Source organism: Colossoma macropomum, unplaced genomic scaffold (genome assembly GCF_904425465.1).
Source record: "Colossoma macropomum unplaced genomic scaffold, Colossoma_macropomum, whole genome shotgun sequence".
Lineage (NCBI taxonomy): Eukaryota > Metazoa > Chordata > Actinopteri > Characiformes > Serrasalmidae > Colossoma > Colossoma macropomum.
Window position 1 is genome coordinate 42,422,432 of NW_023494784.1, and position 27,079 is coordinate 42,449,510.

A 27,079-nucleotide genomic window follows, 5' to 3' on the forward strand; every position below is an offset into this window, starting at 1 on the left:
ATAAAATGGTCTAAATCGCATATATACGTTCATAAACTTAAAATAGAAGTTATTAAATAATTAAAACGTTATATGTGTATGATTTTAAGAAATTACAAATGCCTTTTACACCGTTTCTCGGGGAATTTTACAGAAGATGTTGGGACTTCTATAGTATGTGTTAGGGAATCATTACACCCGCAGCACCTATGATAAGAGTCCCAAAATGTTTTGTTAAATTATCGTAATAAAACAGTCTAAATAGCATATATATATATATATATATATATATATATATATATATATATATATATATATATATATATATATATATACGTTCTTAAAATGAAAGTAAATAAGTTACTAATAAAAATATTATGTGTGTATATTATGTGTGTATGAATTCTTTTTATACTGTCTTATTAGGAGAATTTTTTCTGAAGATGTTGGGACTCCTATCGTATTTGTTAAGGAATCATCGCACACGCAACACATATGATAAGAGTCCCAAAACGTTTTGTTAAATTATCCTAATAAAACAGTCCAAACAGCACATGTAAGTCCTTAAAATTAAACCACAAGTTACTAATAAAAAAAATAAATGTTTATGGCTTTAATAAAGCATACACTCTTTATATACGAAGGAGAATTTTATAGGAGACGTTGGGACTCTTATCGTATGTGTTGTGAGTTGAACGATTCCTTTTCCAGGCTCTCCACGCTAAGAGGAGGAGGAAGAGGAGTTTGTGTGAAGAAGCCGCTCCGTTTCGGTTTGTAAAGCCCTCTTTTTTGATTTCTAGCTCTTTCAGACCACATTTTCCACAAGTGATAATGTGGAAATCGTTTATATTGAGGTTAAAAACTGAACCGCTGTGTTAGTAATAAGTTACTGTCCTGTAGAAGTTGTTGACTTAGCGAGCGGTGCTGCTGCTAGCAGTGTAATTCCCAAGATAAGCCGGACTCTTTGGACTTTTTAGACACTTCCATGCTGAGATAATGATAATAATAATGATAATAACAATAATTTTATTTATATACCACTTTTCATGCCGGTGGCAGCTCAAAGTGCTTTGCAGACAGGTGATAAAACAGTTACAGAAGAGATCATTAGTGCTTAATTAGAATCAGAAGAAAATGAAGAAGATTAAATTAGAAGATAAAAACCACGAGACATTCTGTTTCAGTTAAATGCTAATTTAAAGAGAGACGTTTTTAGGTGCTTCTTAAAAGTGAGCACTGAGCTTGACTGTCTAATAAAAGGTGGAATTAAGTTCCACAGTTTAGAAGCAGAATAACTGAAAGAGTCTCCCTGTTTTCTGTGTTTTACAGAGGGTGTCTGTAGAAGGCCACTATCTGCAGATCTAAGATCATAAACAGACAGACACTCTGCGATGTAAGCGGTGCTTTAAGGTTGATTTGAGCTTTAAAGACTAGTAGCAGAACCTTGAAATCTATCCTGAATGATACAGGCAGCTCTTTCAAAGCGGGACTGATCTGATCTCTCTGTGTTGTTTTTGTTAGGATGCTGTATGAGTTGTAAAGGATGTGTTGTTTTCTTAGGAAGTCCAGTAAGACGACCATTACAGTGATCAACTCTGCTTGTAACAATTGCATGAACAAGTTTCTCTGCGTCGCTCTGAGAGAGAAAAGGCCAAACTTCAGCTCAGAGTCTAAGATCACACCCAGGTTTCGTACTTCAGGTTTGGTATATGAAGCTAAAGAACCAAGTTTCTCACAAAGCAGCTTTCTCTGAGTTTCTGTACCAACGATCAGTATTTCAGTTTTTTCATGATTTAATTGTAGAAAATTTTGCGACATCCACTGAGAAATATCTGACACACGGCTGGTTAGTCTGTCTACAGAGTCTTGATCTTCAGAGATAGAAATGTATAGCTGGGTGTCGCCAGCATAGCTATGAAAATTTATACTATGTTTCCTAATAACATCATAGATTGTCCTGAACACTAATTCATGATTAAATAACTTAGCTGGGGCAGATAGACACTGTTTGGACAACGTTCACATGAATGCAGTGGGTTAAAAACGGCTTTCTTTCAACGTCAAAATGTTATTTAGAACTTTATTGGCCACAAAATATTGAGACATCGAGAACTAAGTTGCTGTGAAATCCATGCAGCTGTCTACGTGAGGGCTAACTTCCACCAATCTTTCAAAATTTTCTGAGTAATTCAGTCCTTGAGAGGTAAACAGAGTCATCCAGAGTGGTCTGAGGTGAAACGGTTTATTTGCAGAGAAACTTAGACTCTGATTTCTTTACAGTGGTGGTGATAGGAACCAGGCGTCACAATGTCTACAACACAAATATAGACGTTTTATTTACTATCCAAGACCACCTGTGAACCTACACGAGTCTTCTGAGATTCATATGTAATATGTCTTCTAGTCTTCTTTGGAATCTATTTTACCTTAACCCTTCATATATCCTGCCATGAATGGGTCAAAATAAATGGATGGAAAATATGTCTCAGATATCAGGCAGCATATTCATAACTGTTTTATGTAATAACTTTCTGTTATTTCTGTTATTGTATGTGTCTCTATATTTGTGTATATGTTTGTGTATATTTAATATATTTCAGTTTGCTTTTCTATTATATTTTATTTTTACTCATTTACTTTCTGTAGAGTGATTAGCTGAGCCTCACCACAAGCATTTCAATGCATAAATGTCCTGATATGTTGTGCAAATGACAAATAAACTTGAAACTTGAACTTGAACTTTCTGTGAGGGAGCTTTTAGAGGCATTAAACTCATCAGTCATCTGGTTCCTAACACCACCACTCTAAATAATTCTGATGTGGTAAGAAATTTTGAAAAATCAGTGGGGTTCCCCTTTAACCCACACTCTTGGGGCTTATCAGACATGTTGATGTTGAGATAAACGGTGCTGAAATTCATAAGTAAGCTTCATTAATAACTTAGGTAGACGTGACGTTTACATGGATCCAGTGGGTTAAAATGCCATTCGGTTATATCTTTATTTAATATACACTGTAGTTATAGTTGTATGTCCAGGGGTTTGTAGACAACTGCTCATCTTTTGAAATCAAGGGTATTAATAGGGAATTTGTCCCCTTTTACTGCAGTCAGAGCCTCAACTCTTCTGGGAAGACGTTACACTAGATGTTGGAACATTGCTGTGAGGATTTGATTGCGTTCAGCCACATGAGCATTAGTGAGATGAGGTACTGATGTTGGATGATTAGTCCTGGATGGGATGGAACAGTAGCTCTAGCTTGGCATTGGACATTTTAACCTTCGGCTCAGGTGTGGCTGCTCCTGTGGAGATTATACAAGCTTTGTGTGCAAAAACCTGAACATAAAGCAGCTGTATTCACTAATTAAAGGCCTGTCTGGATACTTTTGGACATAGAGGGTTGGTCAGTCGTCTTTGGGGGCTTTGAGAAGATTTGGGATGAATTATAATGGCCAAATTGTTGTTCATAGTATGTGCATATCATTAGTAAGATGCCGGGTGTGGGGAGGTAGTGTTCTCAGTGTTGAGCTGCATTGACTTAGCTAATTAAAACTCACTCTCTTTCCTTCTTCCTCTGTTTTTCACAGATCTCCATACTGCAGAACCAATCATTTGACCTCATCTTGTATCCTGCCTGCAGCTCTACAGGTGAACCCCTGATTCTCTGGCTCCCTAAGGCTACACCTTTCACCTCCGTGACTGTCACTCCTGCACTTTCACTGTTCCTCTATCACCGGTGCCTCCTCCTGCTCTCTCCATCATGACGGAGCCGGAGCTGCTGACGGAGGTTCCGGCGGCTCTGAAGCGCCTGGCCAAGCAGGTGGTCCGGGGCTTCTACGGCATCGAGCACGCGCTGGCGCTGGACGTGCTGATCCGGAACCCCTGCGTGCGAGAGGAGGACATGCTGGAGCTGCTGAAGTTCGACCGCAAGCAGCTGCGCTCCGTGCTCAACACGCTGAAAGGCGACAAGTTCGTCAAGTGCCGCATGCGCGTGGAGACGGCGCCCGACGGAAAGACCACCCGCCACAACTACTACTTCATCAACTACCGCCTGCTGGTCAACGTGGTCAAGTACAAGTTGGACCACATGCGGCGGCGCATCGAGACGGACGAGCGCGACTCCACGAACAGGGCGTCCTTCCGGTGCCCCTGCTGCCACAGCACCTTCACCGACCTGGAGGCCAACCAGCTGTTTGACCCAATGACAGGTGAGTCCCGAGGAGACAGGTAGACACATTACTGTTAATAATTGTGGGATCGAATGTCATTTTTTTGTTCAATTCTAACCATATATTACATACAGATTCTGCGTTTTGAATGGTAAACGCGTTCATTTGAGTGAAACAGTGTAGATGTGATGAGATGCGGTCAGAGCTAAGATAACCTCTGCAACAACAACTTGAAGATTTGAAGCAGGTGCGAATGCAGCACATTGATTTTGATAGTAAACTCTTTTTATCCTAATTTATCAAACTTTCTCAAGAGTAACATTAACTTTCCAAATGAACTTAACAGTGAAATGATCTATTGTTAATGTTAGCTAATGGTTCATATAGTTGAAAATGAGCAGTAAAGTTGGTTTTAGAGCTGAAAGATTAATTGTTTTTACATTGAAATCGCAATTTGAAAGAGTGCAATTTTCAAATCACAAGAGCTGCAATTTTTATTGTATAATACATTATCAGCAATGTTGTCTTAACCTGTCAACTCCTTGAGACCACCAGTGGTTCCAAAACGCTCTTCGTCATATTCTTCATAACTTTTATATTTCATAAGCTACATTCTAAAGGTGGGGGTCGTATGAGAGCTGTAACTGTCTTCTTTCCAGTCAAATAGATGGGTGATGTGATTTTAAACCCTTATAATAAAAGAAGCTGAACTCTGAACTTTTTTTTTTCTACTGAAAGTCGACCCATTTTTCACAAATCTGGGCTATAAACTATAAACAGATGGCGTCTCTTCAGTGATCTGCTCTGTAAAAATTATTTATATAAAATAATACAAAGAGTGTCTAAGATTTTTGGCTTTTAGCAGTAAATTGTAAGCATATAGCAATATGTGTATCATAAAACACATTTTCTGTTAATTTGAGGGGAGCTTTTTTAAAAATAAATAAGTAAATAAAAATTTACATTCATTTCTTGCAGTTACTGAATAATTTGCCTTACGATTTGGTCATGTAAATTCAGATGGACAAACCAAAATAACAACTAATAACACTGAGCTTGTAAGCAGCCTGTAGATAAGTTATACCAATCAGAGGCAACAAATCACCCATGTTCTATTTATGTGACATCACAACTGGTAGTCTGACTCCCTCAGTGTCCAAGCTTCCTGCCAGAAAAAGTGGATATTCTGGTCTTCTTGAGCAAAAAAAAACAACGAGCCTGGAAATTATACTATAATTTACTACAATTTATAGAAAATCACCGCATTTAAACCGCAATCGCAATATTGGTCAGAAGAATCGCAATTCGATATTTTCTCCAAATCGTTCAGCCCTAGTTAGTTTCATTTTCGCCTATTCAGATTTCTTTCTTTATTACCTTTCAAACAGAGGGTGCACAAAGATAAACATGCATTATTGCTTTCAGCCAATATAATTTTCACATGAAAGTGATGTTTTTTTTTTTTCTCAAATAACATCTTCTATGGACTGTTGTAAGCTATGAGCTGCTTAGGACTGCCACCAGTGGCAATCTGTGGGGTCCAAGACATATATAACCATATATAACTTTATGATATATAACCATATATAACTCAAATGATGTCTAGTTTTTCAGACCCCCTTCTGTAATGGTTATGAAGAGTTTTAAAAAAGATGCCTGCCAAATCTTGTACGGAATGACCTTCTGATCTTGGTACAGTAAGCAGTATACTGGTTTCTGAACTTTGACACCTCACCAGTTTGCATGTCTGAGTAACTTGCTCTGTGTAGATTGGTTATATTGTAAAAGTAGCACCCAAAAACCTTTTTCACAGTACAATAACCTAGTAAAAATATCTTGTGGTACTACTTTTACAATATAACCAATCTACAAGTTACTCAGACATGCAAACTGGTGATGTGTCAAAGTTCAGAAACCAGTATATTGCTTACTGTACCAAGATCAGAAGGTCATTCTGTACAAGATTTGGCAGGCATCTTTTTTAAGACTCTTCATAACCATTACGGAAGGGGGTCTGAAAAAACTAGACATCATGTGAGTTCTACTGGCTCATAAAGTTATATATGGTTATGATATGATATATTTGGAAAATATTGTGATTTTTTTATTGTGTGTTTCATCAATATCTCCAGGATTAGGATTGATTCTGCTTTTTCCTGAGATTGCAGTGGCAGAAATATACACTAGATGGCAGCAGAGTTATGAAGATGTTGCGTTCGCACGCTGTGACTTTGCATGGACGAATTTGAAGTCAGTTAGTCCGGGTGGAATTTCTCACCTGTACTAGATCTTAGAAAAAGGAAAGGAAGAGTCAGTAGCCTCAGACTCGGAGCTGTAGCACATGGATGTTGTATGAATGGAGTTGAGCTCTCTCGTGATTTGCTCTGGGTGTTTTATAGTTTCTCTCTGCCATTACTACTGATTTCTTCACCTGTTGAGGAGGGTAAAGCACATACTAGAGCTGCACTTATGTATTTTGGGTAAAATATGCATCCGCTTCTAATGAATTGGAGCTTTTTAGCCTGTCTCTTTGAGCTTTCTATATGGAGTGATTCAGACAGCTACTAAAGCCTAGACTGTTAGAAATAAAGGTTCTGTTTAGGTACATTTTCCGTTCATCAAGGTACAAACAATGTAAATGTTCCCTCAAAGGTACAACAGTGGGTTTAAGGTCTGATTGTGAACCTTAAATAAGTGTTTCCAGGTGAAAAGTTCGTATTTGTTTCTTTTCATAACCGAATGTTTTAAACAGAACAGTAAAATAAAAGCCTGGAGACGAGACGGGGTGTGTGGAGTCAGTACAGCTTAGAACATATCATTTCAGTGGATTATGGTTCAGTTATGTTCCCTGACTAAAGGTACTGAGATGGACCCATGAGGGTCCCACCCCAGTGACAAGAGGGGTCCTGCCCCAGTGACAGTTTAGTACCTTTATTTCTGAGCGTGTGCTAGTTAGCATAAGTGTAAAATGCCCTAATGGCCAGGGGGTCATTCAGTGGGGCCACCATCCAGTCATTACACCCCACTAAACGCACTGCATTTTATATGTGCTTTTGTAGTGGCAGATAGTAAAAAAACAAAGTGTAACTACCACATAAATAGGCTACATTGATTAATACAGGAGGTTTTCCTAAATAAGGAGGCCTTTGATAATTTGGTGTGAAAATGGCTCTCCTGTTTAATTCTCTCCTGCATGTGTGGCTTTAGACCTGCAGTACAGTAGATCTATCAGCCCAGGCTTTTTGTTTTTTCTCCTTTACACCACAGGGTCAGGCTGCAGCCCTCCTAACACTCCTCCAACCCCCCATCCTGGGTCGTCTATGGTTTCTGAAAGTTTTAACCCCAGGTCAGTGTAATGGTGCACAGGGCCTGAAATTCATTTTTCAAAATGGGGGGAATCCCCCCCTTAAATGTTTCACATGGGGGGAAATATTCTGAGCCAGTTAGTCTGAAACTTGTCTTTGTGCTGCTGCTTCACCTCGCTAACGTTACTGTTACCTGACTGAGGATCCTGAGGATTAATATTGACAACGCTAGCCCTGCTGTTTGCGCTAACGTTTTGGGTTCGGTGTTTTTTCTGAGCGCGTTCCAGGGTTTTAGCCAGTGGTCCGTGTTTGCAGGCCTTCAAGTCCACATAATTGAAACCTGCCTGTAAATGTTAGCGAGAGGTGCTGCAGCAGCAGAGGGCGCTCATTGGCTCGTAGATAGAGGGAGAGAGAGCGCACCGAGCGTGTTGTCCAGAGCAGAAGTCATTCCGTTCAGCCAGTCGTCCCGCATTCCACACTGGTGCAAACGTTGGCTGAACATTATTAAACATCGCTGTAAATGTCTGCAGGGCTTTCCCGCATTGTGCGTGTTCGGTTTGTGGGAAACGATGGAATTACGCGCAATACCCACGATCCCGCACTGAAATTCAGGCCCTGGTGTAAGGGGACAGTGTCAGTGTAAGGGGACGATTAAACTTTGGATTGTTACTGTTGATTAGGGATGCAGCGATGCTGACTCTGGTATCAGGTATTGATCTGATACTGTTCTCATTTACTCGCACCCACACTAGTATCCCATACTACCTGCTACCCTGTGGTATAAGCCTACTGTACACTACTGCGCTAATGAACAAACAACTCAGTCTGGCAGTGAACGAGGATCTGCTCACACAGAGGAGTGTTGCTGACGCAACGTCGTTGATCCATTTTAATGTTGGGTCATTCTACAGTAATGTCCATTTTTGTGTCCCCAGCATTTACAGATATATTACACTTAAAAAAAACATGTTAAGGTTACAATTTATTTACATTTTCAAATAAATCAATAAGCTATTTTAACAATTATACCTTCTTGAGCCATCACTTTAGCAGTATTGGCTTTTAAATCAATTATCTAGAATTCCAAGCACCATAGAAGTGCTTGTCCTCACAGTCATGTGTGAAGGCTGAGGCCATATTTTTAAGAAAAAAACACATTTTTCTGCAATTTTAACTACAATAATCTATACATGAATGTGAAATACATTATTTAAATGACATAAAGAAAACAAACGCCAAATAAATATTATAAAATATATAATGAAAGGTGTTGTCCCCAGGAGTCGTGTCACTGGTGTTACTGCATAACAAAAAATCTCTTATTTTGAAATAAAAGTCCCACTGATGACATCACTCGACTTCCTTTTACCTGTTTTCTGAGGGTCTATGAAGAAAAGCTCATGGTGAGTCTACTGTGTCTTTCAGTTATCACAGATTTTCTCATTCAGCTCATGATTTCATATGAAGCTTTTAGCTGAAGTCACTGGCGTGACCGACTTTATTCTGAGGTCATTGTGAAAAAATAGAATACAAATGGATTAAATTCCATATTTTAGTGGATATTCCATGATGGACAACATGTGGTTTGATGCTCTGTAGCAGTTATTTTGTGAAATGCGTTTTTCATTACAATGTCTCTGGTGTTCCTTTAGGTGTAACACCAGTGAGGGTCAGTAACGCCAGTGAGACAGAAAAGTGGACGTTTCTGTAGGATGACCCTATTGCGTCTTGGCAGATTCCTACCAGGAATAAACTGTGTGATTTTACCCCGTTTTTTTAAACACACACAGACACAATCACGACCGCTTCCCCACCACAGGTAGAGGTAGGCGACTCCCTGTGACTGTGAAATGTAAATGTGCAGCTTTATTTCATTAATAGTTAAAAAGCTGAATCTCACTATCCCACAGATTTGCCTTTACGCATGAATTTACACGATCACTGCAGGTGATCACTCCAGCAGGCTGCCCACCCACATACATACACACAGCTAGAGCTGCACAATACACTGTTAATCATCATCATTATATTGGCTTTGTAATAGGCTGCAATATGCAGATGAGCACTGTTTCTCACTGCTGAGGCCGGTCTTAAACTACTTCCTGTTTTTACGGCTGTTGTGGTAATCGTGCTATTAACTCAGTTTAAAAAAAGATCAGAATTTGCATTCTCAATAAATCAATAATAGTCTGTTTGCAAGTTGAATGACAGTATTGCAAATTTCAAATTCTCTCAGTGTTGCTTTGTGTTAAAGCAGCAGTAAGAAACAAACACCATATAGTGTTTATATACGGTTTTATGCAAAAAGTTTGGGCCCCCCGGTCAAATTACATAATTTTCAAAGTGAAAATAAGTTAAAGTATTATCTACAGAGAACACACTTCTGGATGTCTTAACCTATTTTCACCTAGAAGGAGGCGAAATGAAAGTTGCTGCAGGCATGCTAACGTCATCTGTCACCACAGTTTTTAAAATGACTAAAAAAGTTCAACAGAGCCAAAGTGCGAAGTATAAACCCCAAAATAAAATTCTCTCATGTTGACATTAAATTTTTTAGCACACACTGTAATAATACTTAATATAACACTTATATACTTATATTTAACGTAATAATATGTAAACCTTTGTTTGTCAGCTTTTTTCTTTCTTTTTGATCGAGTGTGTCCTAAGTTTCGGAGTTTTTGTGCATAAGTGTGTGTGTGTGTGTGTGTGGGGGGGGGGCGTATGTATATGTACATACAATGCAAAGAGCAACAAGCATTTTCAAATTATGTCAAAGACTGAAAAACGAGAAAAGTGGAGATACAAGGTTTTGTTCTAACAGCAGCAACATATATGTATATATATGTGTGTGTGTATGTGTATATATATATATATATAATATATATATATATATATATATATATATAATCATTCATCATGAACTTTTGAATAATGTAAAGAGCAGCCAGCATTTTCAAATGATGTAAAAAACCAAAAAAAGTCACCACATTTTCATGCAGCTTGATAACCCATTGATAATTTGACTAATAGCTCAATCGGAATAGAATACATCCAGGCTGGACTAGTCTGATTGAGGCCGTTCAGAATACAATTTCCAATTGAGCGAGGTGGGAAATCCTGTAAATAATCCATTAAATAGAAGAATAATATCCGTGTAAACGCCTGTATCTGATTACATTCCCTATCGGAAAGTTTAAGTCCGTTCTAATCATGTTCGTCACGTCATAGTGAAAGTTTATACCGTTCCACATGGCGGAGCAGAAACTGGTCTGCAGAGGAGACGAAGTTTATGCTCTGATCTTTAAAAGACGGCGGTGGGACGGACGTCCAGCTTATGTGTCTCAGAACACGACGTCTTCCTCTCGGCCTTCTTTAATAAGGACGTGCGAAGGACGTTTTCCTGAGTCTGACATCATTTTAAAGCAATTAAACCACAAGCACTGCTCACTGCTGCTCATCTCACTCTGACTGGACTCACGTGATGCTCGTTGTCATGGTAACGTCTACACTAAGTGGTTTTCTACACATGCACATAATTTTGGATCTGATTACGTGTAGTGAGCATGTAAATGGAGATTTAACAATGAGTACTGAGTAGAGTGAGCATAAACACCTCAGTCTGAATCTATAATCGGGATGTGTTCAGTCAGATTGGCAAAAATATTTGCATGTAAACACACAGTGAGTCTTTGAAAGGCTGTGCATCGATGATTTAGTTCTGTTCGTTTGTACTTCTTGTCGTTTTTTGTAAAATCGTCAAAATAATCCGGAGTCTACTAGTTTAATAGTATGAACAATAGTCACAACCCAGAAATGAACGATTAACCAATATGTTTGTTCTATGCTTTGCAACATACTGTTAAATCACAGTGAGTAGCGAGGGTAGGGTTAGCGTATCGTTAAAGCAGAGCAGAGAAAGAAGAGAAACGAGTGTGAGACAAAAGAGTTCAAGGAGTGAGTGATGCGTGATGGAGTGATGAAGTAGAGAGGGGAGGTGAAGACCCCTGCAGTCTGCTGCCAGGGGGGAAAGGGGAAAGGCAGGCAGGAGAGGCGAGCTGTTGCTAGGATACACAGCGGGACGGTCACGCAGGCAGGTAGGTAAAGAGCAGCCGCACCGCTGACCACGCCGGAGAGAGTCTGACCCGGAGGCACCTCTCAAACATGCACACGGTCTCACCACAGCGACGTCTCTGCCCATTGATTCCCTCTCTGAGAGAGCTGTTGGGTTAACATTGCTTGTGTCTTTATTTCCATTGATTAAGCCTTCACATCTGTAGTTGACAGCCATCGACGTTGTGGAGTTATTATTGGATGTTTCCCTTTTGTTTACCCAAAAAATAATGTATTTTTCACAAAGTTGAGTGAAAATATTGCAGTTTAAAACAATAAAAATGTCAATAATGTTATTATTTTATTGTGGTTTGATTCTGGTTTCTGCTCCAGTGTTTTGCGCTGCTCTTCAGGTGGTAAACAATTAGAACAAAATAAAGGTGCGGTTAATAAGGTTGTCTGACAACGCGTACTATCTAATTGATCATATTAGTCTTTTTTACAATATCAAGTAAGTCCGTTTATGCCTTTTTAACTTGTTTGTATGTTTTGTATCACATCTGTGACTCTATATCTAGAGTAAACAAGTTAACAAACTATTTTTATGCAGTTTTTATATCTGTACTATCTAGCTTTGTTTAAAAGTTTTCATGTTGCATTGAGGTTACTACACAGCTGTATGACCACCCGAAACGCTTGCCCAGCCCATACCACAACAAATCTATCAAAAATATGACAGCTTGGACAAGTTTCAGCTAAATTGGACAGATTGGACAGTCTCTGTTTACATGCAAAGATTTTTGCCAATTCGATTGAACACATTCCGATTATAGACTAAGACTGAGGTGTTTATTCTCACTCTACTCAACAATCTGATGGAAAATTTCCGTTTACATGCTCACTACAAGTAATCAGATCCAAAATTATGTGCATGCGTAGAGAACCACTTAGTGTAGACGTTACCATGGCGACGAGTATCACGTGAGTCCAGTCAGAGTGAGATGAGCAGCAGTGAGCAGCGCTTGTGTTTTTAATTGCTTTAAAATGATGTCAGACTCAGGAAAACGTCCTTCGCACGTCCTTATTAAAGAAGGCCGAGAGGAAGACGTCGTGTTCTGAGACACATAAGCTGGACGTCCGTCCCACCGCCGTCTTTTAAAGATCAGAGCATAAACTTCGTCTCCTCTGCAGACCAGTTTCTGCTCTGCCTCAATCAGACTAGTCTATTCTGATTGAGGTGTAAACATGGACGTATTCTATTCCGATTGAGCTATTAGTCGGATTATTAATGGAGTGTTAGACTACATGTAAACGTGGCTATTAGTTAAAAAGTTAGTGGGTATAATACATTTGTTTTACATCTCTGTCCTGCTTTCCACTTTGTTGGAATACCATTTATCCATATTGTACAGAAATGTAGTGGCGATGGAGCAGGACATACCGAATGAATGACAGCCACCTGGTGCAAGTGGAGCATGACATTGCAAAAACTACAGTTGACTAGGGCCAGTGGTGCAGGACATCATGAAAAAAAGACACCTAACGACTGCTGACAGCGGTGCGAAACATTGCAAAAGTTATGAGTAAGTAGTGCCAACAATGGGGGACGAATCTCAAAAACTACAGCTGACTAGTGGAAAAAGTGCAGGACTCACAGGAAAAACTATAGTTGACCAGTGCAAGTGGTGCAGGACATTGAAAAAACTACAGCCGACTGCTGCCAGCAGTGCGAAACATTGCAAAAGTCATGGATGAGTAGTGCCAGCAATGCAGGACACACTGAAGACGACAGCCGACCAGTGGCAAGGGTACAGGACACACTGGAAAAACGACAGCCGACCAGTGGCAAGGGTACAGGACATACTGGACGAACGCCAGCCGACCAGTGGCAAGGGTACAGGACATACTGAAAACGACAGCCGACCAGTGGCAAGGGTACAGGACATACTGGATGAACGACAGACGACCCATGGCAAGGGTACAGGACACACAGGAAAAACGACAGCCGACCAGTGGCAAGGGTACAGGACACACCGGAAAAACGACAGCCGACCAGTGGCAAGATTACAGGACACACAGGAAAAACCACAGCCGACCAGTGGCAAGAGTACAGGACACACCAGAAAAACCACAGCCGACCAGTGGCAAGGGAACAGGACACACCGGAAAAACCACAGCCGACCAGTGGCAAGGGTACAGGACACACCGGAAAAACCACAGCCGACCAGTGGCAAGGGAACAGGACACACCGGAAAAACCACAGCCGACCAGTGGCAAGGGTACAGGACACACCGGAAAAACCACAGCCGACCAGTGGCAAGGGAACAGGACACACCGGAAAAACCACAGCCGACCAGTGGCAAGGGAACAGGACACACCGGAAAAACCACAGCCGACCAGTGGCAAGGGAACAGGACACACCGGAAAAACGACAGCCGACCAGTGGCAAGGGAACAGGACACACAGGAAAAACGACAGCCGACCAGTGGCAAGAGTACAGGACATACTGGAAAAACGACAGCCAACTGGTACCAGTGGGACAGGACATTGCAAAAACTATGGCCAACAACTGCCAGCAGTGAGGGACGTTGCAAAAGTTATGGCTAAGTAGCGCCAACAATACAGGACACTCCACAAAAACTATAAGTGACTAGTGGCGAGAGAGCAGGACACCGGAAAAACGACAGCCAGCTGGTGCCAATGATGCAGCACAAACTGCATGTGCAGCGATGAGGACTGACCACACGGCTTGAGTCAGCAGGTTTATTTGATTGGACAACTGCCAGACGTTCCTCCTCTGATCTCGGCTTTGATTGGTCAGCTGGCAGGAAAGATAAGGAGATTTAAGCTTTGACTGGGTCAGAGATGAAAGACAAGCTGCTCTCTGATAACCGTCTTGCCTTCATTTTCACTCTCACACTTTCCCCCGTGCACGTTCTATTCAGTCGGCCAAACTTTTTCAAAGTCATCGACCTCAAGGTGTTTCTTTCAGTGTCTCGCATCGGCACGTTAACGAAGACGCGCGCAGATGGACGTGATCGAGTACTGAGATTCGTCAGAGGGTAGCGTTTGTCAGAAATAGAAGGAGAAAACGGCGTAATTGTGTTTTATAAAACACGGCGACCTTTTCATTTTTTGTAATATGGCTAAGCTTTTCCTCTCCGCTTGTCGAATTGTACCGTGAGTACAATCACAGTCATCTTTTCTCAAACTCGTTTTTATATTTTTCTATGGTGCTTTTGTTCCTAGTCTTACACAAGAGCACGGAGCTCCCTCTGGCTTTGAAAGGAGCCGTGACGAGGCAGAGAGCGAGCGCTGTGTAATTTAGCACAGACTTATTCATATATGATAAAAAGCATAAACTATCCACACACAAAGCTCCACGATTTACTCTGTGAAAGACTTAATGAAGGCCTGCGCAGCTCGCAGATACAGTGTTCTCTCAGGTTAGTGTGTGTGTGTGTGTGTGTGTGTGGTGTGTGTGTGGTGTGTGTGTGTGTGTGTGTGTTGCGCTGAGTGTTTGATGGCTCTGCCGTTAAAGCCGTATTGCTCCACTCTGTCATTACCTATAATTGTCTCTTCTTGCATATTAAAGGACTAAAATGATTCCTTTTCATGTCTTTATTACTTTTAGGCTTTTAGGCTTTATCACTCTTCTTTTTCCCTTCCCTCTCTTTTTCCCTCTTACTGTCTCTTTCTCTTCTCTCTCTTTCTTACTGTCTCTAACTGTACATCTATCTTCCCTTCTTCTGTTCCACCCACTTTCTCTCTTTCTCTTTCCTTTTGTGTCTCACTTTCTCTTTTTTCCTCTCGTTTTGTTTCTTTCTCTTTCCCCGTGCTTCTCTCTCATTCTGTCTCTTTCTGCTCTATTCTTTCTCTCTCCCCCTCTGCTTTTTGTGCCTTTCTCTTCCTTTCCTACCTCTCTTCCTGTTCTGCCTTTCTCTCTTTCTATGTTCTGGTTCTGTTTCTTTCCCCTCTCTCTTTCTCTCTGTCTGTATTCTCTTTAACACTCTACCTCTTTTTCTCTTTTTTGTGTCTCTTTTTCTCTCTTTTTGTGTACAACGCTTTCTATTCACTGCCTTATTTTAATCTCACTTCCTCTCTCTTTACCTCCCTCTCTCACCCCCTCTCTCTATTTCCCCCACCTCTCACACTTTTTTCTTTATCTATTCTGTCTTATTTTAATCTCTCTCTCCCTTTCTCTCCCACTCTCTCTCTCTCTCTTCTGTCTTGTTTTACTCTCTTTATCTTTGTCTTGTATCTTTTAGTCTGACTTCCTTTCTTTCTTTCTTTCTCTCTTTCTATTCTTTCTCTTATGTTAATCTCCTTTCTTTCTTTCACATTGAATCTTTTTTCATTCTTTTTCTTTCATTCTTTCTCTTAGTTTAATCTCCTTTCTTTTTTTCTTCCTTTCTGTCTTTCACATTTTCCTTTTCATTCCTTTCTTTTTCTTTCATTCTCTTTCTTCGTTACTTTCTTTTTCTTTCATTCTCTTTCTTCGTTACTTTCTTTATTTTCTTTCGTTCTTTTAATGTCTCTCTTCCTTTTTCTTTCTTTGTCTTTCTTTCTTTCTTTCTTTCTGTCTCTCGCCCATTTTAATGTCTTCCTCTTGCTGTTTCTCTTTCCTTCTATTCTGTCTTATTTTAATCCCCCCCCCTCTCTCTCTCTCTCTCTCTCTCTCTCTCTCTCTCTCTCTCTCTCATCTTTGCTTCCTAACTGTCAGTAATTGAAGGCTTATTTGTACAGGTGTTCTGTGTGTATCTGTAATTGACTGTTAACATCGTGTTGATAACTTTTGTAAAGTTTCTCTCTCTCTCTCTCTCTCTCTCTCTCTCTCTCTCTCTCTCTCTCTGTCTCTGTCTCTCTCTCTCTCTCTCTCTCTCTCTCTCTCTCTCTCTCTCTCTCTCTGTTATCTGCAGTTGAATTGAATTAAACTGCTCTTCCTGACTCTTAAGTAATGGAAGATGCAGCCGAACAGGTGTTCTGGCTGTGATTTAGTGTTAATTTGGGGTTGATTATCTTTTTAAACTCTCTCTCTCTGTCTCTCTCTCCCTCTCTCTCTCTCTCCCTCCCTCCATCTCTCTCTCTCTCTCTCTCTCTCTCTCTCTCTCTCTCTCTCTCTCTCATATCACTCCAAGCAGGCTGTTTTGTGTAGGCTCATTTGGGAAGTACATACCAACTAATTTTAATATTCGAGTATCCGTAAGACTTAATGAGCGGATATCCAGGTAACCACAGGGATGGATTAGCAACAAAAGAAAGGAAAGAACTTGGACTTCAGCCAAAGTTTGCGTAAGGCTGCGTGTCGGGTTACTTTATAGATGATGTCACTGAAGGTTAAAATTTGACATGTTTATTATTCAAAAGTAGCCAGTGCATGTTCGTGGTGTATGAATAACAGAAGCTGCCTCTTCAGATGAAGGACACAGTGCTGGATGGTGATGAGGACCAGTCGTCTTCTACATGAAGTCGTTTCTTCTGCACAGCAGCACTGCTGTGTCTGATCCACTCAGACCAGCGCAACACACACTAACACACCACCACATCAGTGTTACTGCAGTGCTGAGAATGATCCACCACCCAAACAGTACCTGCTCTGTGAGGGTCCATGGGGGTCCTGACCACTGAAGAACAGGGTAAAAGGGGGGTAACAAAGTATCAGAGAAACAGATGGACTACAGTCTAACTGTAGAACTACAAAGTGCACCTATATAGTAAGTGGAGCTGATAAAATGGACAATGAGCGTAGAAACAAGGAGGTGGTCATTATGTTATGCGAGATGTGTGTGTGTAGTCAGGTTGAATAAAACTAGTTAATTTACTGGAATACTGGCACATCAAACAGTTATCCGAGTACTCGAGTACACATGCACATCCATAAGTCTCGTGGCTGTCAGATGGGGTCAGTTTGATGAAGGCTCACAGTTTGTTTCCTTTATTTATTTGACCGTTTACTGTTTCTGCTTACTGCAGTGTTAAGATATTGACGGTAGTCCAGGCTGTATTGCTGGTAAAGACAGGAAGAGCAGTTTTCCATAGACAGGCTGTACTGAGAGGTTCGGTGAGCTGTGTGTGAAATCCCATGGTGTGTTGGGATTTCCCTGCTTGTCAATATGAACTCTGTAAAAAGTGGTGAAAATCTGTCTTTTAAACATTCTGATCTCTCTCTCTCTCTCTCTCTCTCTCTCTCTCTCGTCAGATTGTATTCTTTCCTTTTCCCAATCCGTAGATCGGCTGAAGGAAAACACTGTAATGAAAGCTCAGCCGGAGGTGATTGTTTTTCGAGAGTGCTTTCACGGGCCTTGTCATCTTGCCAGCAGAGCTTTTCAAAATGGAAATCACAACAAATCATTTACTGTCCAGCACAGAAATCGGCAGCACTTCTCTGGCCTTACCTCATCCTGACAGAATGGCTGCAATTCAACCTGACCACAGCCTCAGCGGCTCCGCCCACGCGATTGCATGGACCGTCCGATGCTTATTGAATGCTAAGATGGACAGAGCTATAGGAATTTTGTCTGTTGCACTTAACCATTAGCCTATACAGCCAATTATAAAACATACGTGCACAACTCAAAAACGCCTACTTCCTGATGTAGGAACCTGTTGTTCTCAAGCCAGTATTTAATTTAGTATAATTTAAGTAGTGCTGGGCGATATGGCCTCAAATCAGTATCACGATTAACTGAATGTTTTTACCTCGATTATGATTAATGAATGATTATTTTGTGTTTGGTTTTTTTGTTTGTTTTTTGCACTCATAGTTCACTAACAAGGTTTGTACTGTAAATATGCTCCGCATATCTGAACGTAGATCGTCTTTCACACGACAGCCAGATCGGATTTCAGTCCAGCTTGACAGAAAAAGCTGTTGAAGTAATGCTGATTGTCTTTTGCCTTTCAGTACCTGCAGTTAGGATGTAGGTAGCCGTTAGTATTTCTTTTTGCCAAAAAGCGAATGGTGCTTTCGTAATGTTGTATTTTGCTGTTTAAGGTAGAGGTGAGATTTCTGTAGATTCCTCCAGAAAACAAAACATTCAGTAAACATCCGGTCAGACGAACACTATTTTAATAATAGTTTATTACATATTTGTGATATCCGAAAGCTTGTCCATATCCTACAGCCCCAGATTGCAACTATTAAAATACTCTGAACGTGTTAGAGCACCAAGTTAGAAGGTAGATTCTTTTTCTTTTTTATAAGCCCTTATGATGTCTGCCTGAATGTTTATTCACATTTATTAACGAGTAACGACTGTGGAAAATGACTGCAGTCACCTTAAATAGTTGCAACCATCTCAAATAATTGCGATTAGGCGATTATGTAATACTTGTGACGGGCCTGACCTTAACATAAACAACACAAGACCAGCTTCACAATACGCCACTTCTGCGTCTGTTTCTGCTAATTAGTCACCTTTTCATGCGCATCGCCAGTAATAAGTGTCTCACTATTTTTCTGAGCCTCTCTCTTTTAGCAGCGCAGCTCATGCCAGCTTACTAGCATTCTTAGAGCTCATTTATACTCATAATTAATACTTATCTGCACTGATATTTACAAAATTTTATACACTTTACGTTATTTATCTATGAGATTACACACACAGAGTCCTGCTGTGTCTACTCACATCAGAGTGGCTGTAAATAACTTCAGTACCAGATGGCCGACCAGCCCAGCCCCTCATGCCAAGCCACCAGACACTGTGTGTGTGTGTGTGTGTGTGTGTGTGTGTGTGTGTGTGTGTGTGTGTGTGTGTATATATATACACACGCATGTTGGTGTGTGTTTTTTACTGTTTTTTTTTCTCATACTTAGATATGAAAATGCGTGTTTCTGTATTACTCATTTGAGGTGATGGAATATTTAGCACAAATGAGACCAGCTGTCAAAAATGCTGCCATTCCTGACGTTCGGTTACCTTCAGATGAATGCATTTTCCCTTAAAGGGCCTGTATCATGGGGAAAGGTGTGTCCCTTGCTTTTTGTAAATGAAAATATGGTGTTTATGTTTTTTAAACAATGCCCAATTTTTAAAACGACAGTTCATATATAGAAATTAGGCTGCCAAAACAGCCCACTTTGAATTCATTATATTTGTGATGTCACAAAACCATTGCGTTTGTGCTTACCCCCTTTCAGCCTGTCGCAGTTTAACCTCGCCCATTAACGCTGGTGTATATAAGTAGCTTTATAGCCCAGAATGAGGCATGATACAGGGCAGGCAATCATAACAGAGGTCATTTCCTTATGGCGGTAACAAAAACAGCCTGTTTAGTTCTTAGGGATAAAGAGAGTTTGGAAAATGGTCATGCAAAAATGAATTATGACTGGTTTTAGTGCTTAAACCCAAATACATGTAAAAATGGGACCTCGGGAAAAAATAAAATGCAAGAAAAATGTAATGTATTGTCCCTTTGACCTCTGTTATATTTATTATTTTTATGTATAGCATACATTTTTTATTTATTAATGTATTTTTTTTTAAATAAACTGAATTCTTAATTTTTAAAGAAGTTTTTATTTGTATTGTTTGCATTAATCAAACTCTCTCTCTCTCTCTCTCTCTGATGACGCAGGGACGTTCCGTTGTACCTTCTGTCAGACCGAAGTAGAAGAGGACGAGTCTGCTGTCCCAAAAAAGGACGCCCGGACGCTGGTCGCCCGCTTCAACGAGCAAATTGAACCCATTTATGTGTTGCTACGGGAGACCGAAGACATCAACCTATCGCACGACCTGCTGGAGCCTGAGCCTACGGAAATCCCCGCCCTGAAACAGAGGTTGGCTCCGCCCATTCTGAGTGATTCGGTCACTATTGAGATCAGCTGTGTGGTTCATGTTAGACTACCAAACTATCCAGACTAGCACATTCATTATAAGAAGGTAAAAGGTTTTATTTTCCATTTAATGAGGGCAGATTTTAGTTTTTCCTCCTCAGTCAGTTCTATGGAAGCCCTGAAGGTTATGTTTCTAAGACGTTCCACTTTATTTATATTTGTTCTGCCTGTATAACTTACAAAATAGGCAAAATATTTTCTAGCATCACTTGTTGAATTTCAAATCTTTCCATACAGTTTATAGAAAAATATGGGTTAATAGTTAGCATGTTATAGTAGCTTTGACCAGGAGGGGGCGGGTTTTTTTTCATTTATTTTTTTTTTCTCTCTCACTAGTTCTGACCGTTACTCTAGTGGTCAGAGAGATTCTGGAGAGGAGAATGACCACTCTGTAATGTCTTCCAGGTTTCTCAAACACTAGAGGGCGCTCCTGAGTGAGTCCAAAATGAATGGGTTAATATGGAGCATTTGAGCAAAATCATAGTTTATAAATGCTTAAATATTTTTAATGTAAAAGAATTCGATCACTGCCTGAACACAGAACAGCATAAAACATTTTAACACTGCTGTTATATTTTTAAGAGCTTTTAAACTCGAGTTATAGGAGTTTAAAGCGGTGCCTCATGTATGTTCATGATGTCAGTGAGCACGAACAGCCAATGAGCTGCTCCGCTCGCCAACCAATCAGCACTCAGTAGCAGTAATGTTAGCGTCCTGCTGCCCAAAACCTGTTTACTGTAGAAACAAGGAAACATACAGGTGAGTTTTCTTTACTTTTAAGTAAAATACAAGCTACTACTTTCTAAAACAAAAGTTCTGGGCGAGTGATTAGAAACTATTTTAACTTTTCGATTTTAGCCGTTTAGCTCTATTCACTCCCATTCATTGAGGACTCGCTCGCAGGCGCCCTCTGGAGTTTTGCTGTGACGTTTTTGATATAGCGGGGGAAATAGGAAGAGGCCAGACTCCTCATAAACCGGCTCTGTCTAGTTGCCTCTGGATTGGTAGTCTACTGATTTGAAAAAAGTTAGCTAAATCGGCAAAATCGGTCGCCCCCTGCTGGTGCAAGTTGGTGTAACGTACTGAGTGATAGCCAGTATTTATTTTTTCGTGCATTTTCCATCTCCTGCACCTCAGTAGTGGGAAAAAAACTGAGACAATCCCTCATGCTTTTCTGTGTTGCATGGGCGTTAACCCTTAAGCCTAGAAATAGTATCGTCTTGCTGTAGTAATGAAGTACATTTACATAATTTCATCCCTGCATAGTTACGTAGTGAACATTACATTACATTTATACAGGGGTGGGAAGGTACAAAGTATAAGTACTCGTTACATTACGAAAGAAAAACTGTACTTTCTACACACTGCATTTTCAAACCAGGCTTACATTTTTAATCACTTTATTCATCAAATTTCTTCCGCTGTGGATCTTCCGCATTTTTCCCACCATAGATTTTTCCATCTCGTGTCACTTTTCACAAGGTAACTAATCAAAAAAGAGGGAGCACAAAATTGAACCACAGAGTGGACGCGGGCTGCACGGCAGGACATGGTTGCTAAAAACCTTGAGAAAGAGACGATGAGTACCCCTCCCCACTGTGACCTACCGAGTAGTTATATATGAAATATGATATAGAAATATGTTGTGTCTCTTTGCTAATCGTGGTGTTCTTTTCTCCGCAGTAACTGCTTGTTCATTTAGTCAGTTTATTTACCGTGATGTGTGATGTGGTGTTGAACTTCACCACCGGCCATAAAGATCCACTCCGCTGTTTAAAGGCAGATTTCTCGCAGTTCAGATGCTTTGTGTGGAACACAGACCACCGTCTGAACGCAGCAGAATCCAAAGAGAGCGATAGTAGCGAGTTAGCTCATATTCTGGAAGGTGCAAGAATTAAGATTAAGCGACCCTTATTAGTCCCACAGTGGGGAAATCTCACCTCCGCATTTTAACCCATCTGTGCAGTGAAACACAACATACACAATAGTGAACACAGACACACTAGGGGGCAGTGAGCACACTTGCCCGGAGCGGTAGGCAGCCCTATCCGCAGCGCCCGGGGAGCAGTTGGGGGTTGGGTGTTCCCCCAACTGCTCAGGGGATCGAATCGGCGACCATCCGGTCACAAAACCGGTTCCCTAACCTCCAGCCCACGACTGCCTCTGAAAATGTCAGGAAAAAATGGCCTTATTTGTAAGAAGTATTTGATCTAGTTGGTTCAACAAACAGTTTGTGGTGTTTTGCTCTACAAAAAAGAACGATATTAAAACTGATATTAAAATTAGTTTGCAGATCTAACATAAACCAATTTTTGCACTTAATATCATGGTCGCGCACATCTAATTAACACTCATTAAGGACGCCTGTTTCAGAAATTGAATTAGAAACACTTTTTAAATTAAAGAAAGAAAAGGAAGGTGAGTTTTTTCCTTTTTTTTTGCGAAACAGGACTGCACAACAATGATCACACTTTAATAAAGCATCTCCTCTTACACCAACACAACTGTGGTATGAATTGAAAGTTTAGAATCTGCACTTTCTGCACAGTTTCTTTCATTTCAATGAGCTGTGAGTGAAAACTAATGAAATTACAGCATTCTTCTGTTACTGCTGACTGCCTGGGGTCAACACGTATGAGACATGCAGTAAATTCAGGCTGTTGTTTCACACGCAGCCTCTCTCTCTGTCTTCCCCTGCAGCCGAGAGCGCGCGGCACCATCCGGCGGGGGTGTGGGCGCCGGAGCAGCCGGCCACGAGGTGTGGAAAACGAAGGGCTCGTCATACGACGACCTGTACACACAGAACGTGGTCATCAACATGGAGGAGCAGGAGTCGCAGCAATCGGCCGAGGCAAAGGCCCCCAAAGAGAGGCCCGTGTGGCTGACCGAGAGCACCGTGCCCGGGTCATACGACACGGAAGCCCTCAAGACCCGTGAGTACAGTCTCGGCATTGCTATCGATTTGTGTCATGGTGATTATTGATACTATAAAGAGCTCAGCTGTATTTCTATTAAATGAATGTAGTATTTAATATGAGATGACTTCATTAGGTTACGTTAAAGAGTCCATATCATGGAAAATCTTATATAAGATGTAATAGAGTAGAAGTGTGTTTGTTGTATAAGGAAAAAGGGCAGTTTTTGTTTTTTTTTTGCTAAAGGCATTTTGTGTTTAAGCAACATTAATAGTTTTTTAAGCTCGAGTAACACAACTCACACATCTCTGCTTCAAATTAAACACTTAAACTTTTTCTAGAGCGCCCACTGTTTAAATCAAGGGTGTCTAACTCGACCACTGAAAGGGCCTTAATAAAAAACCTCAACAAATCTGAGGGCCAGAGAGCGTTTACACCGATCAGGCATGACAAAATGACCACCTCCTTGTTTCTACGCTCATTGTCCATTTTATCAGCTCCACTTACTATATAGGAGCACTTTGTAGTTCTACAGTTACAGACTGTAGTCCATCTGTTTCTCTGCATACTTTGTTAGCCCCCTTTTACCCTGTTCTTCAGTGGTCAGGACCCCCATGGACCCTCACAGAGCAGGTACTATTTGGGTGGTGGATCATTCTCAGCACTGCAGTAACACTGACGTGGTGGTGGTGTGTTAGTGTGTGTTGCGCTGGTACGAGTGGATCAAACACAGCAGTGCTGCTGGAGTTTTTAAACACTGTGTCCACTCACTGTCCACTCTGTTAGACAGACCTGCATTTTTGGTCCACCTTGTAGCTGTAAAGTCAGAGACAATAGCTCATCTCTTGCTATACAGTATGAGCTAATCATCCTCTAGTCCTTCATCAGTGGTCACAGGACGCTGCCCACAGGACGCTGTTGGCTGGATATTTTTAGTTGGTGGACTATTCTCAGTCCAGCAGCGACACTGAAGTGTTTAAAAACTCCAGCAGCACTGCTGTGTCTGATCCACTCAGATCAGCGCAACACACACCACACACCACCACCATGTCAGTGTCACTGCAGTGCTGAGAATGATCCACCACCCAAATAGTACCTGCTCTGTGAGGGTCCATGGGGGTCCTGACCACTGAAGAACAGGGTAAAAGGAGGCTAACAAAGTATGCAGAGAAACAGATGGACTACAGTCTGTAACTGTAGAACTACAAAGTGCACCTATATAGTAAGTGGAGCTGATAAAATGGACAATGAGCGTAGAAACAAGGAGGTGGTCATAATGTAATGCCTGATCGGTGTGCATGTGCGTGTGTGTGTGCGTGTGTGTGTGTGTGTGTGTGTGTGTGTGTGTATATACACACACATTTTTTATTATTTTTAGACTTTATTTTCCATGATAAGGGTCCTTAACAGTAGTTTCTATTACTGTACTGAGACAGAAGTTTCCTGTTTGAGTCTCAGAATTGCTTGTTTTGGTACCGCAGCTGGTGAAGACTCCATGGTAACCCAGGAGGGCGTGGCTGGGCGTGGCCCTGCGCAGGACGAGAACGAGGAAGTGATGCGTGCCCTGCTCATCCACGAGAGAAAGGTTAGCTCTGCCCTGGGGGGCGGAGCCGTCGCCAGGCCCAGCGCCCCAGCGGCCACGGGCAGCGACTCCGAGAGCGAAACCAGTGAATCGGACGAGGACTCTCCGAGCCAGGCTCCCGTCCACGTGGCCGCGGCCGCCCCCAGGCCGGGGAGGCAGGACGTAGAGGACGAGGACGAGGAGGATGACGACTTTGAGGAGGTTGGAGACGATCCGGTTGTGATGGTGGGTGGGAGACCGTTCTCCTACAGAGAGGTGAGCCAGCGGCCAGAGCTGGTGGAGCAGATGAGCGCTCAGGAGAAGGAGGCGTACATCGAGATGGGCCAGAACCTGTTTCAGGACATGTACTTCTGAAGGGTCTCTCTCTCTCTCTCTCTCTCTCTCTCTCTCTCTCTCTCTCTCTCATTATTGTTGCCGGATCAAGACTGTCTATCAGCTTTTTTGTTGTCTTATTTAATTACATCTTTTGAAAATGGCAGTTGCCCTTTTCATTGTGTGAACATTTCATGATAAATGGACCAATAGAAATGGTCTAAAATTACTTGATATTAAATATTACATCTATTTTTTTTTTATTCATCTATTTTCATAATCTCGGCATAGTTCAGTTGGTAAGACGTAAACAAAGCCATCCAGAATAGTTTGATGTGAAACGGTTAATTGCAGAGAAACTGTCTCTGATGTCTTTGCAGTGGTGGTGATGGGAACCAGGGGTCATGATCTCTACAGCACGAATATAGCCATTTTATTTAATATCCAAAATGATGACTGTGAATATAAAAGCGATAAATGTGAACTTACACCTGTCTTCTGGGTTTTTAATGTCGTGTTCACGATGGTAAAATGGTGTTAAATAAAAAATACATGCTGTTTTGGGACTATATTGCCTTACAACGGCCTGCATGTACCTCTTGCCATTGAAATATAAGTTTTAGGCCAAGAACTATCATAAACACGATCTCTGACATCGGGCAGCGTATTCATAACCATTTCATGTTGCATGAGGTCAGATTTAAAGGCATTAAACTCCTCAGATGTTTGGTTCCTATCACCACCACTGCGAACAGTTCTCACTTTGTTTACATCTTAATCGTTTAATTAATCGAGGTTTTGGGGGAAAAAACATTTTTTTCTTCTCCTGTGAAATTACCGAAGTTTTGTTCCGTCAGCAGCTGATCTCTCTGTTCTCTCTCTCTTTCACCTGCTATATTCTGTCTTTGTGCCTCACTCTCTTTTCTGAGGCTCCTTAGTGGTCACTCTGCCCCTGCAGGACTGCAGGACTCTGTTCCATCTTTTTACAACAGCACGTTCTGTTGAGTTGTGCTGGAAGTTGGACCCCAGCGGAGAGGTGAAGTATTCTTCTGTGGAGCAGGACAACTGCTTTTCTGCTCGTCCATTCCGCGTCTCTCCTGCTGGACTCGGAATTGCGCTAGTGCCAAGCAACTGAGGTATTTCTCTCTTCCATTTCAGGATGAATAAACACACAAACGCTGTTTTTATTTGCTTTTCTTTCACACACCAAGACGCTCTTGGGCAAATGGCAGAGAATTCAGTATTTCTGTGGTAACTGCTGGAACCAGGTGACCCGCCAGAGTCAAAAAAACGTACACAAACGTAGGAGCGTCCTGAGCTGCTGGCCACTGATTGACAGTTAAAAGTGTCTTTTCCTACTCAAAGTCAGGTTCTGTGACAAGGCATCAGCATTCCTGGACGTTCACTGTTCTTCTCGAGCCTCTCTCGTCTTTTCGAGACAGTATTTCATAGTACAGAAGGATTACAAAGAGAGTTTAACGGTGTTACGAACATTTATAACGTTGCTGTGGTAACAAGCACTCGTCGGTTCCTGTGAAGAAATGTACTTCTGATGGTTATCAGGGTATGAACAGGTGATTTTGTTTTTTGTTGTAGTAAAGTGACTTCTTTAACAGCAATAAAAAGCTGCTGGTCAATTATTTTGTGTGGTTCTGCTGAATTTGGCCAGTCTAAGGCCTAAACCTCCCACCCATCCCCAACAACTGTGTCCTAAAATCTGTTCTTGGTTGCACAGACGTTTTACACCTTGTATTGTTTGTATTTCACATCTTGTATTTTCCCAGCAAACAGTGGAATATTGAAAAGTTTGATTTATAAACAACAATAAAAACGTGAATAAATCCACAAAGACTGATTTAGTAAGCTCTATAGCTAGGTCTAGACCGGGGGTCGGCCACATGCGGCTCTTTTACTGTCCTGTTGTGGCTC

At 41.2% G+C, this 27,079-nt stretch overlaps 1 protein-coding gene across 1 annotated transcript; it reads left to right on the plus strand.

Moving 5' to 3' along the window:
* The first annotated feature begins 680 nt into the window (after positions 1-680).
* gtf2e1 (general transcription factor IIE, polypeptide 1, alpha) lies at positions 681-26,498 on the plus strand. Its single transcript, XM_036571851.1, has 5 exons — positions 681-749; positions 3,566-4,186; positions 20,083-20,284; positions 23,042-23,274; positions 24,738-26,498. Exons 2-5 carry the CDS (start codon positions 3,739-3,741, stop codon positions 25,190-25,192), a joined length of 1,338 nt encoding a protein of 445 aa, XP_036427744.1. The 5' UTR covers positions 681-749; positions 3,566-3,738; the 3' UTR covers positions 25,193-26,498.
* The last annotated feature ends 581 nt before the right edge of the window (positions 26,499-27,079 follow it).

Bases quoted from the DNA above. Each gene is read 5' to 3' on its own strand.
- gtf2e1 (XM_036571851.1), top strand. From the start codon at position 3,739: ATGACGGAGCCGGAGCTGCTGACGGAGGTTCCGGCGGCTCTGAAGCGC. The intron at 4,187-20,082 runs GTGAGTCCCGAG...CTGATGACGCAG, and splicing joins GCTGTTTGACCCAATGACAG to GGACGTTCCGTTGTACCTTC. The intron at 23,275-24,737 runs GTGAGTACAGTC...TTGGTACCGCAG, and splicing joins CACGGAAGCCCTCAAGACCC to CTGGTGAAGACTCCATGGTA.